The sequence below is a fragment of the Oenanthe melanoleuca genome, chromosome 8 (assembly GCF_029582105.1).
Source record: "Oenanthe melanoleuca isolate GR-GAL-2019-014 chromosome 8, OMel1.0, whole genome shotgun sequence".
Taxonomy (NCBI): domain Eukaryota; kingdom Metazoa; phylum Chordata; class Aves; order Passeriformes; family Muscicapidae; genus Oenanthe; species Oenanthe melanoleuca.
Window position 1 is genome coordinate 26414991 of NC_079342.1, and position 13094 is coordinate 26428084.

Below are 13094 nucleotides of genomic sequence, written 5' to 3' on the forward strand. Positions count from 1 at the left end.
CTTGTTGCACACATGCTGACAGGAGTAGGTCCTGTGATGGAAATCAGAAAATAAATTTTGGGGAGTAGATTTGAAAATAATTTCTAGTCAGGGAGACAAATGCTTCTTTCACTCATCAGTGAGCTGTATATACTGTGATTGAAATAGCACTGGAGAAAATCACATGGCTTATAAGCCTTAGGGGAGAAATGCTTTCTATAGTAAAGTAATTGTCACAGAAATTATGGAAATGTTACACTAGTGATGATTTGTTTAATATAGCTTGGCTGGACTCTGCCACTGATGAACTGAAACAGATGTGCTGCTTTAGCACAGTATATACTGGGCAGTCTCAGCTTTGCACTGGGAGAAGCAAGATATCCCTTTTGTCAAAAGAAGTCTGAGTTGATGATTTAGGAATGCTTCAGTCTCAGGCATGTGCTGAGCTTTGGCAGTGAGCAGCCAGTTCTGTGTGCTTGTACCCTAAAATGGGGCAGCTCTCAGGGCTTAGCTGAAAGCCTGGAGTCAGCAGCTGGTATAGGAGTCTCAAGCAAATTAATTTCCCTTTTCCCGTGCTTCACTAGTGTGGACAACTGCAACTCCAAGCTTGTGGGAAGAGATGTCAGCTTACTCAAGATGCTTTTATTCTGTTCACCTTAGGCAACATTATCAAGAGCCAAGGGGGCTACTAATCTCTCAGGTTTCTTATTCTTTATCTGCTCCTAGCTCAGTTTTATTGCAGTCAAATTAACCATCATCAGATCCTAGGACTCTGTAGTCTGATCCTCCCCCTTTCCCCCAATTTCCCTCTTCAGTGCCTTTGCAGCTTCCAATCCAGACCTGATGTACCATCTTTTTTCTCTTATGATCAAGAGTGGATCACAAAAGTTCCTGCAGGAGTAAAACAGCTTTTAGACAGTTACAGCATTGCCCATGGGATTTAGGAAGGGCCTCATGCCTAAGGTGTTTTTCCAGCTCTTGTTCTTTGCCCTGGGTATTTGTAATGAATGGCAAATTATCTTTGCCTTTTATGGAATTAATTGTTAATGAACAGCTTGCATTGTTTTGTGTTAGCTAAACTCCCTGATAGAAAGAAATCCTCCATGCTGGGAATGCTGGAATTTCACCTAAGAAGCAGGAATGTGCTGTGAACCCTGCATGCTCTGGGATTTGGGGCCAGCTGCATGAGATGCTGGCCAGCTCTCTTAGAGTCGAGGAAGAGCAGACCACAGGGATTTGGTGTGGGCTTTATTTGAATAGGCAGCATGCTCTGAAAATAGATAACCTTTGACTCCAGCTTGGTGTCCTCTTTCCATGAAGAGTGCTGTAGTCACTCCAGGTAAAAAGGTTCTCTCTTCACTTGACAGGACTGCCTTTCTGTGGTGTGTCTTGTTGCCCTGTTATCCTTTAGCAAACATGAAAACAGAGGGGTGGGCAGAAGGGCAGCGAGGGGCTGGGGCTGCAGCTGAGCTGCTGAAGTTTCCTCTGTTCAGTGTTCAATTTGCCAGCAGTCTGCTTCTGGCAACTTCTGGTTGCTTCTTGTGGCTCTGCCTGCAGCAGAGTAACCCCAGGCAGCTTTAGATAGGGCAAGAGTGTCCTGTCCTGATTGTTTTTGTCTTCACATAAAACCTGCCTTGGACAGATTCCCTTTCAGCACTGGTGCCTGCTCTCTGAATTTGTAGGACTAGGAAGGTGAGCCAAACCACTGATCTGTTACTTACATAACAGGTTGCCAGTGAGATATCTTACATTCCTCCAAAAGGAAGGGGAAAAATGTTTCTCTAGTCTGCTACTGCCAATATAGGAACTTTGAGGGTGCCTTACATTTTATGAAGCCACCTAAAGTCAGAGGGCATCAATGGTTACTCTTTTCTCCTTGCCTTGCCATAAGTTTCAGCTCTCAGATTTCTGTGAACTTCCTGTCAGAATACATTTATAGTAATGAAGCTGACTGTGAAGCAGTGACTCCAGGTTGCACAGGTGTAAGTGGTGGAAGGATATTTTTTTTTCTCTGGCCTGTGAAGGAGTTGCCCTGCAGTGGTACTTATCCTGAGGTGGGTGTGGTGGACACCTGCAGAAGGTGATCCCTAACATCTGTTTCTCTCCTTGGTTTATAGAGGCACAGAGTTAAAATCATATGCCTAACTTTGGGATAGCTAGACAAGATAAATCTTTTCTTTCTTAATAAACAGTTAATTTAATCTTTCATGTAAACACTAGGTTTTTAATGAAGAATGTAACAAATCACTAAGTAGAGCCTTGAACATAATGAGCATTCTACTTATTGTATAGCAGTTTCAGTTCAGTAAGAGGAATCACATCAAATGAACCCTATTACAGACCCAATTAAAGGGCAACCACATTAAAGTGAAAAGGAAAATCTGTTTTTCATCAGCTGTGAGAGAACACAAAGCAGATCTGTGTAGCTCTGTGTTATCCTATAGTGTGTTAATCAGATACAAGGTGTGACGGAAGCCAGTGACAAAGGGGACCCTGATAGGGAACAGACACGCTCTGATAATGGGCCAGTTAACGCTTCATAATATTTCAATGGTTCAGTAGTAAACAAAGCTGGAAGCAGAACTTCAAAAAGGATGGCACATTCCTCCCAGAGTCGAGCCATACATCTTCTATGACACTTCTGGATTTATGGAAACCGAATGTTAAAAACAGTGATGTCAGGGTGCTCCAAAGAGAATAAAATCAACTTTCAGAATTCCTCCTTTTAAGTTTTGGCTGCAGTGTTTGAGGGGGGTGGTGTTGGAAAATAGGCACATTCTGTTCACCTTCTCATTCTCCCTTGCAGTGCTTTTCCAGTAGCCTAACATTTCAGAGGGCTGGAGGGCTCAAAGCTATAGCTGTATCTCCATAATTTTTAGTCTTCTGGTTTCATGTTTGCAGAAATTCCCTTGTAAAGAAAGAGCGCTTCATGTGTTTAAAAACAAAAAACCAACAAAAAAAAAAAACCAAAACAACCCACAAAATAATAATAAAAAGATTTTAATAGTTAAAAATATAATTACTGGAAGACTGGCAGTGTTTTAGGGAATTGTTTTTCTCTAAGTGTCTTTAATTTGTTTCTTTGTGTCTTTTGGCTGTAGTCCTGCATTTACAGCTTTTCTTCCATTCTGATGTTATTCCATTAATCATTTACCCAGTGGCGGTTCTGCATATTTCCATGGAAAATCTACAGACATATTCCTGATCTAGCACTACTTAAATGAACTTTTTTTGTGCTGAGATTATGTAAATCATTCTAGATTATTGCAGATCTTCCTTTTCTGTGATTGCTGCCACAATGAGCCTCCTGACAAAAATGATCTTTGATCTAGTTCTGGTGCAGTCACTTCTTGGTAACATTTGTACCTTGCTTTTTTCACTGGGAATGAAGACAAGAACAAAGTTGCTAAAGTACTTGAATGGATAAATTGGGTTTTTTAAGTAGTGTGCTGTTCAGTTGCTAATACCATTTTCCAAACTTCAGATGAATGATTGAGGAAAAATGCCTGGGAGTCTTAAACCTCTTAGAATAGGATGGGAAATGTAGAATATATAGGAATATTCTGCCCTGCTGTCATCATCTGAAGGAAAAATCAGTTGGAATCTGAGAAATGTTAACTGATTTTTGCAGGAGGATATAAGAAGTTGATGTCTATTTCTGACAGACATTCGGTATGTTCAGGCAGTGGTGTGACTGGAACTCTGATATCAGGAAGTGAGACACATTTAGGGTTGTAACTTTGGGAATATTCAAGTGTTTTCAAAGTGCATTGATGGTAAATGTGAATGAAGTGATTCAGCTGATGGCCTTTTGGCTTTTGAGAACTTTGAAAAGTAAATGGGATCATGTAAAAGGGATTCAGCTTTCAAAGAGGTTAATCTCATTTTCTGTTTGTTATATTTGTTTCTTTTCCTCCCCTTCTCTGCCATCATGACTTCTGGGAATAGTGTTCTTGAGACTGCAGTATGATTTCTGGCAGTTACAGGATGTTTCTTTAAAGCTTGTAAGTTAATTCACAACTGCTGGAGGCTGACATAATAGCCAGCCCAGGGTTCAGCTCTGGCAGATGCAGCAAAGGAGCTGTTTCCAAGGTGCTGGTCAGATGTCATCACTGAAAATCAAGAAACTGTCTCCTTTTTTTATGGGTCATTTTATAAATCTCTGTGATAAGCTTGCTTGCTTTTTCCAAGTTTTTACTGTTACTTCTAGTTTTTCTTTTTAATAAGTGGAGTGGGGGGAAATCAAGAAATAGCCTGAGGTGTTCTTTTCCAAACAGTATGTGTTTGTCCCTCCCTAGGACTGCAGTAATACTGACAGACAGAAAGTGGAATTTTGCTTCCCTAGGCAGTGAGAATATCTATAGATCCCACAGGTGATGCCTGTTCTGGGTGTGGAAGTTGTGCAGGACACCAGGTTTTGGACAGGAGTGCAAGGATGATGAGGAGTGGAATTAACAAAGTCTAGGAATTCGTGTTGGTCAGAGGTGGAATTGGAGACATTGGGGATAATGAAATCTTGGAGGTTCTAGATACTTGTTGGCAATGTCAGAAAAGCCTTTGTCAGACTGGCAGGGCCAGCTGGCTTTTGTGTTATTCACCAGCCAAATGCTGGAAGAGGCACAGGGTGGAGAGTGTTACCTGTGGAACAGATATGATAGCAATGAAGACAAGGCTGGTAGAATATTAAATCAGTTTAAAACCTCTAGTTCAGACTCCAGGGCTTTCAGAAGTTTACCCTGAGCTACTAAGCCAGCTGATTCTGCCTTCTCTGCCATTTTATGCCTCTGGTTGTAGACAGATCTACTTTGGCATGTTGAGCAGGAGCAGAAATTCACACTTCCACAACCAAGGCATTGTCACTAATTGTGTGTTGTCTTCCTGTTCAGGGCTAAGTAAAACAGATTTTTAAAGCCTTAAACTACTCCAGCTTAGATCTCTGAGGAAAGTCTGTCCAGATCATGTGTTAACCACTATGAGAGTTAAGACATTATTTTCTATTTTTCTCGCCTTTGTAGTTGGGTTAGAAGACAGTGGAGTGAGATGTGTTTCATAAGTATATTTCTTCCCACAAGAAGAAACATTCTGGTTAAGGATGTTATTCTTGCTCATAATACTTTGGTTTTAAAAAGCACAAATTGTGTGCATTAATTGTGACTATTCCCAAATTGATACCATCTGCAGATTTCCTGTGTTGATGAGCTTCCTAGAGATAGCTGGGCCCGAGGAACTGAGTGTTATCCATGGCTTCCCTCTGTGGAAATCACCAGCCCCAAAATCTGCTATGTTTAGAAGATCCTTTTCTGAACAGTTGATTGCAGTGACCATAGGCTGTGTCACTTCATACTGGTGTTCCTTTACATGAATATCACATCACTTGAGTGCAATTAAGCTGTAATCCAGATTGAAATTTCATGCCTGCATATTTTTCCATAGTGACTGCAACCTATATCCTGTTTTACTCAGCTTTCTGGAGAAGTTCCCCTCAGAGTTTACTTGCCTACCATTTTTGTGGTTGTTCAGCATTATACATAAAAATTGACATGAAGTTCAAAATTAAACTCTTGCTGGAGCTCATGAAAGAAAAAAATGTATTGGTTTTAATAGATTTTTTTGGTAACTAGTTGTCCTACGAAATGCTCATCTGATGAAGATGTGCAGGGTATTTGGCCTGTGTTAATAATTAATTACTAAAAGTCCCCTGAAGATTGGCAGTAATTTGGTCTTTTTAATTAAACCAAATGAGGAGACTGCTGATTGAACTGTTCTGTTCAAAGCAGGAGTTTTTTCTGGATAGTGTAAAGTTCCAAACTGTGAAGGGAAGATTGTAGTGCTGCATCACAAACCAGAATAATGCCCAATGCTTGCAAAATCCCTTCTTTGCTCAAAGAACATGCAAGTGAGCAGAGCATTTCAGTCTGCATCCTGAACTTGCATCTTTTGCTGATGTTGGATTCTGCCATTTCCTATCATACCAGCTTTGTCTGTAGCTCATCTTAAACCACCATGTGGTGATTTTTTACCAGGAATACGATGAGGAATGGGCTAAAAAAATCCAGACGGAGAAGTTCCGATGGCACAACTCGCAGTGGCTGGAGATGGTGGAGAGCCGGCAGATGGACGACAGCGAGCAGTACCTGTATGGGGACGATCCCATCGAGCCCTACATCCACGAGGGGGATATTCTGGAGAGACCTGACCTCTTCTATAATGCAGGTGAGGCAGCACCTGTCAGTATCTAGCACTGGGAGTGCCACCTCTGCATGTGCAGTGGGAGCTTGAGCCGGGCCTGGCTCAATCCTGCAGCACAGCTCCTGTTCTGTGGCACTGATGCCAGCCAGGGATGGGCTTGTCCTCGTTATGCTATGGAGTGGCTACAAAGACAAAATTAAGAGAGTAAAAGTGGGTATTTATTAAAGGCCTTCGTTAAGCACACTTTGGGCAGTCAGAAACCTCCAAGAGGGGCTGTACCCAATAGTCACGAGTTTTTAATAGAATTATAAGTTTGGTCCATTTACATAACAGAGGTTAATCCTCCTATTACAGCTTCAGGTAATGAAGTTATATTCCCCCAGTTAATTCCCCCTCAGTTCACTTTTGTTGATACTTTTCAGGGCATGAGACAGTAGGATGTCCTTGAGTTGTAGGCCCAGAGAGGAATTGTTTTGTTTGAATAAAATGTGAAGACAGTAGCTAACTCTCTATATGGAGTTTGGAGTTAGACACTAAGGCAGTACAGGATTTGAAGAATATAAAAGCTAAAATCCTAAGGCATCAGGGTGTTAGTGATGGATTAAATACTCCATGTCCATAATTTTAGGAAATGTTACAGGTCTGCAGGAATATGAGTAGACCTGTCTCGGGGAGCTGATTGATCATGATAATGGAGTCAAGTAAAGGTGGCCCAGCCTTGTTCTTCCCACCTATTTCTAGTTTGTTTGCTCTGTAAACAAAAATCTTCTCTCATCCCTGTTAAATTCACAGCTGTGAGATTTATGCTGAATTTTGTTCTGTGTATTGTGTTAGTTGTGTAATGGGATTTTTATTGCAGATATTTATGAAAGACTTCAGATGAGTCACAGCAAACTTGTAGATTCCTTGTAGAGGCCATCATTCCATGACTTTAAACTAATCTATCTGTATGATTTTTGCTGTTGTATATATGGGATTCATGGAAGCATGTGAATCTCTTCTGTAAATGTTGATTTACCTAATCCAGTGTTGCCAGCTGTTCAGGAGGAAGGTTTAAAAAAACTTTGCAGGAGACAATAATGAAATAATCTGCCCAGTGGATGAATGTCTTTGTAACTTATTGTAACTAGGAGTTGGCTTACCCTTTCACATTTGTGGGTTTAGATCCTTTTCAAGCTCCTGGATAACTGAGTGCATGAATTTTTGCTTTTTTTTAGAATTGCTGGGTTTGAGTCTGTGTTTTTAATTTTCCACATAAGTGTCCAGACGTCTGCCATGATGCATGAGTCACAAAACTCTGTGACTCTGGATCATTTTGCAGGAAAAGTAATTAGAAAAACAAAGCCACTAAACCCCATCATCTTCACTCATAGTTGCTGCAAGAAAATAATGGTGCAAGATCTCAGTAGCATCTCAAATACTGTTCTCAAAGGGTATCAAGAGCATAAGGCTTCTTCTTCTGCCACAGCAACTTGCCTCTTCAGTGTCATATTTTTTCCCTTTTGGATTTTGTGTGTTGGAATTGATACTTGACTGGGAAGGAAAGGTGGAATTCTGGTGATATGTTCTGCAGGTGTTTGAAATGTGCTTTTGCTTTAAGAAGTAGCTGTTTTTAAAGAGTGGTAAATTCACTTCTCAGATTCATTGCAACAAGTGTCAGTAATTGTGTGCTTCTGCAATTTCCTAGACTTCAGCTTTTGAAATGTGGCATCTCAAAAGGGACATAATATTCCTTTGAAAAGGCCACAGGTTGAGGTACCAACTAGAGCAGGGATTTGAGTTTCTGAAGGACAGATCATTACTTAGTGAAAAAAACCCAACCCCCCAAAAGTACAAATCTTTTTGCAGTCAGAAATGAAATACCTGTGTTTTGTTTGATAATTTTAGAAGTGATCTACACTGATGGCTGACACTCACTACAAGTCCCACCTTGACCATAATCATTCTTGAGCTGGCTGATGGCAAGATGGGTTCCTTATTTCATGACAGGCCAATCTCTGTCTTGCACAGTAATTTAAATCTACATGAAAAATGTGGCAGAATCTCTGAAGTTACCTTCCTGAGCTCAGTGTCTCTTACTCTGAAAGTGCATAACCTAATTTATGTTGAAACGTACATAACAACAGATGTCCTTTAACTGTGTAATCACATTTTCTGCAGCTGATGCTATCCATGTGCTTTCATTTTCCTATAAATTCATGTGAGCCATAACTCTGAGTGTTATGGTTTGACTGTTAACACTCTTGATTGAAGACACTTTAAGTAGTGGTAGCAGTAGCCTCAGAGTTAAAATGTAGTGCTTGCTTTATTAATACAAAGACAGATGTTATTTTTAAGTTTCTCTGCTCTCAAAGAAGAGAAGTTTTAACCTTGCCTGACTACTTAAAATGCATAGTCACTGGAATGGATTGCTTTTGATCTGAAGTGCTGCAGGTATAAAAGTGATAATGGTTCTCCTCATTTCAGTTCAGTGGAGCATACAGACTAGGAGGTGAGATAGAAAAATTTGGAAATTTGGCAGAAGTCTTATTAATAAAGGCCATTTCAACTTTCCTTTCACTTCTTTGGACGTTTTCTATTTGTGTGGTGTCACAGGGCACCCGTGTCCTGCAGAACATGCTGAGAGACAGGAATATTGATCCCTGCCAGATCACTTGCTTGTCAAGTCATACTCCTTCACATACTGTACACACATGTCTGCAATTAGAACATGGCCATGTACAGCAGTCTGATGCTGCTAAAATGTGGTCTGATCATGGCTGGCATTTCTCATTTGCAATCTGCTGCCTCGCATTCAGTCACTTTCCCATGAGGTATTATCTTCTAAATGAATCTCTGTAGCACCTCATCAAATGTCTGTTCGAAATCTAGATGTGTCAATTCTATTCCTTTTATCACTTGTCACTGTATTATCTTCAAAAAACATCAGGTAAATTCATAAAGCAGGGGGAGATTTGTTAGAATGCCAGAGTCGTCATCTCTAAGCCCTTGTGTCTGTAAGTAACTTTCCATCGCTTCCTGCACAGGCAGTTTTAGTAGTTTTGAAACCACAGAGGTTAAGCTAAGTGGCCTGTGACTCCCTGGATCTTATCTCTCTTTCTTTAAAGTGGAATGGCATTTGTAACTTCCTAGTCATTAGGAATTTCTTTCTTCCCTCTCTTAAACTCTTAATGTATCAGGCTGGATGTACCTGTTTCTGCCCTGGTTTTATGGGGATGCTTTCTGCACTTCAGGTCTGGAATTGTTTTCATACAGTAATGGAGACAAACTGATGTAGGGTCTGTTTTAATGAAAGAGCTTGTTTTATCTTGATTAGAGCCTAATACTAATTACCAAGTAAGAACTGTGCCCTTAATATTAAAGAGAAATGTGTTTTGTGAATGGGAACAGCAAAGAGTTAAGCTGGGCTCTCATTCAGCTGGGGTCAGTTCAATGACTTCACTTCAAAGACACTCTCTGGATTTACATTGATGTAACAGAAGGAAGATGTTAGCTCCTGATTTTCTTTTCCTCATAAAGCAAACAGAGACTTTAAGGAATACTTCTGACTTTACAAAAGTCTGCATCTTCATATGCCAGTGTTGTAATGTAAAGGCAGCACAAAAAAATCTGTAACCTGTGTTCTTGAGAGGATATCCTGTGAAAAGCCTGCCCTTGCTGGAAAGAGCTCTGAGTTTTTAAAAGATGGGCAAGATAAAAGAATTAGGTTTGAAGTAATTTTCTTGTTTTTCTCAACAAGTTTCAAGAGATACAGTGGTGCAGTATAGAGTCTGAACAATTAAGACCTTTGCTGCTTTTTTTATTTTTATGCTGCTGGCTCACATTAATGATTTGCCTTTTTCATTACTTGTTCTCTGGGCTTCCTTTGATTTTCAAGACAAGATTTGTCTTGAAATAACTTTTGTAGGCTTAAGGAAGAAGAGCTAAAAGAATCTTTCTTAGGTACAGCATTTTTCAGGGCAGTGGGCTGAAGCTCCTTGCTGTCCCAGTAAGGATTTTTTTGTACTTGAAGTTGCTGGCCTTCAGTATTATTGTAGATTTTTGTTCCTCACAGAAATATTTTCATATAAATTCCTAATGAATTACTAAAAGAAACCAGGACAGGTGGTTTTGCACACTTGCCCTCAACCCTGCTGCTTTACAAGTCACTGTATTTTGTTTTTCTAGATGGACTGATAGCCCCCGATGGAGCAGTGAGTCCGGATTTCTTCGGGGATTACCAGCTTCAGAATGGAGACCTGGTTGGGCAGCACCCCTTCTCTGGCAAGTAAGTGCTCCTGGTAGAGGATTCTTATCATCCAGCAATGGCTCTTCAAGTTTCTTTAGAGGGCTTCATTTGTAGTGCTCAGTAATTTTTGCCCCCAAAGCATTACACTGCACAAGCAGGGCTAGTCTGGTGTCTGAATTACATGTCTATTTTAACATCCTAACAAGCTGTAAATACATCTACAGCTTTCCAAAAGTTGTAGAACAGAACAACAACACAGAACACACCACCTGTCATGACAACTACTCAAATACTCTTCAGTCATTGGGAGACATCTAAAGAGAGGCTTGAGATGCTGATTACCCGGATGATGTTCGTTTACAATATTCTTAAATTTAGAAGAAGTCTTTCAGCTGCTGTGGGTTTGGAGTTTTTTGGTGTTTTTCCATTAACCTAAGTGTTCCCAATGTATTCTCAGTTAGATTCCTGAGGGCACTTTGAAAATGGGCTACAGGAGCAAAAGCATCACCTTTTGCTGATATTCTGGGAGATCTTTCTCTGAATTTCCCCTCTGGTGAAAACCTCTCCTTCTCAATGCTGGCAAGCTGTTCCAGTTTGAATTTCTGAGTAAACTTCTCCCATGGGTTCAAAATAAAAAATACTCATTTCTAATAATGGAATCTTCAAAAATCCTGATACCATAGAGTTTAGGAAGTGCCTTTTATAAAGCATGAATTCTGTGGAGTTATGAGCAGGAAATGGTTCAAACATTTGATAGTCAAGGTACAGCATTCACTTCAACAGGATCCAGCTACCTGGATATGCCTAATCCTGGGGCTGAAGCTGTGCCTTTCCAAAGGAAGAATGTTCTTTTCACCACTAACAACTTTGGCTTTACTTTGGCTTCTTTTAATTAATCAAAGGTGGTGAGCAGTTACTTTTGCTGGTTTATTCTGCCTGTGATGCACCAGAAAGCTGAACATTGAGCAAGGGTTGGAGTGGTGGTAGCATTAAAACAACATGCTCAGGAATAAAAAAAGCAGGATTTGAGATGGATCTTCTAGAAAAAAGTAAATATTTATACTCAAGCATCAAGTTCAGAGTAGTACAAGTCTGTGTTTGGGAAGGGGATGCTGGTGCCCTGATGATTTCCAAATGTGCAACCTTTGTTGCAGAGCTTGCAGGTGGGAGAGAAACTGAGGTAAGTGTGAGCTCTGTGCTGCTCTTGGGGTCTCAGTGGGTGACTCACCATTTTAAACTTCAGAAGAGACGCACAATGATGGATTTCTCTGTTCACCAGAACATTGGAGGGTGCTCCCAGCAGTCTTCAAGCCCACCTGGAGGTGTGAGGAAAGGTGTGTAGGGTAGAGCTTGCAGACTCCTTTGTTTCCAGTAAACTTAGAGGAAGCCCCAGTCAAGATACTCTTGTTTTCCCAGAGAACTTTCAGCTAGGAAACAAAACCATCTTCAGTGTCCTTGTTAAAAGTGAAGACACATCAGTCAGCCTCAAATTGCAGTCCCTCATCAGGGAGCTCCAATAGTAACCTGCTTTTTAATCTGATTGTATTCCAACTAACATGAGTAGCAAAATACACCTGGTGTATACCTAGTTAAATTAAGTATTTGTAGAATTTCTTGCATGTTTCAAGGCTCACCTCAAGAATGAAAACAGAAAAACTGCAGGTTGGCCCAATGATGATGGCCTCTGGAAATACTGGGATTTCTCACTAGAATTCTGTTTTCTAGAAGACAGAAATTCAATAGACTTCTTGCAATATGATTGCTCCATGGACTTATCTGCAGTCCAGACACTCAGTCTAATTGGAAACAGTGTGGAGTGCTGCAAATGTTCTGTCTTATTTGTAGCAGAGCAGGAGTGGATTGTTTGATAGAATAGATACTGGCAGCTGAGTGGCGAATCCGACTTTTCACATGTGGGTCATTATGGGCTGGAACTGCTTGGCGCCAGCAGCCAGGATTTCCTGATGCTCAGACCTAATGTAAAATGCATTAGTGCTCCAAGGCATGAGCCATGGAATTGCCAGTCCCATGAGTCTGGAGCTCCCTTCTCCCAATTTGAACTGGTGTTGGAAGGTAAAACCATACGTGCTACAGAGCCTAATTAAAAATAATAGCAGCAAGTCAAGGCGCTTTTTATGTGTTATAGTGTACATTTCAGCCATACCAAAACATAATTCTAGGGTATTTTTGTGCTTATAGTTTAAAGCTAACAAGAACCTTATGTCAAGGATTTATTTTTAACCAGTTCCAGCTTTTAATAAATCAAGATTTTTGTTATAAAAATGGTTCATTTTTCTATTATTAATATTTGAATATGTTTTCAGATTTTTTTTTAGCAAGAAAGCTGTGAGTTATGGTTTTCATAGACAATTAGCAAGTAAGTTAATAGTAACATGTTTTGGAAGTTCAGAGAGAGATTGCTAATTATGAGTAGATTCTTGGTTTTGGTCTTTTCATTTGTTATACTCTTTTTATTTATTATACATTTATTTGTTGTGCCTATGTCTTCTGGTCTTTGCCTTTTATGTTAGGCTTTTCAATTCTGTAATAGAAGCAGTTTTTGCTAAGCAAAGGGGTGAGTTCTGAAGTCTCTTTGTCATTTAAGAGCCTCTTTCCCATTTAAGACCACCCTGTGAATTTTGAGGTAGGTAACAACTGTAAGCTGACTTCTTGCTCCTCAGCCTTGAATAATTTAATC

General features: G+C 40.2%; 1 protein-coding gene across 12 annotated transcripts in view; it reads left to right on the forward strand.

Annotated features, from left to right (window-relative positions):
• The window catches only part of KIFAP3 (kinesin associated protein 3), a 65191-nt gene that overhangs the window by 35972 nt on the left and 16125 nt on the right, over positions 1-13094 (forward strand). For all 12 annotated transcript variants that reach the window (XM_056498171.1, XM_056498173.1, XM_056498181.1 and 9 more), the window contains 2 exons: positions 6003-6192; positions 10336-10435. In XM_056498171.1, the coding sequence (XP_056354146.1) occupies positions 6003-6192; positions 10336-10435 (290 nt within the window). The remainder of the gene's footprint in view (positions 1-6002; positions 6193-10335; positions 10436-13094) is intronic.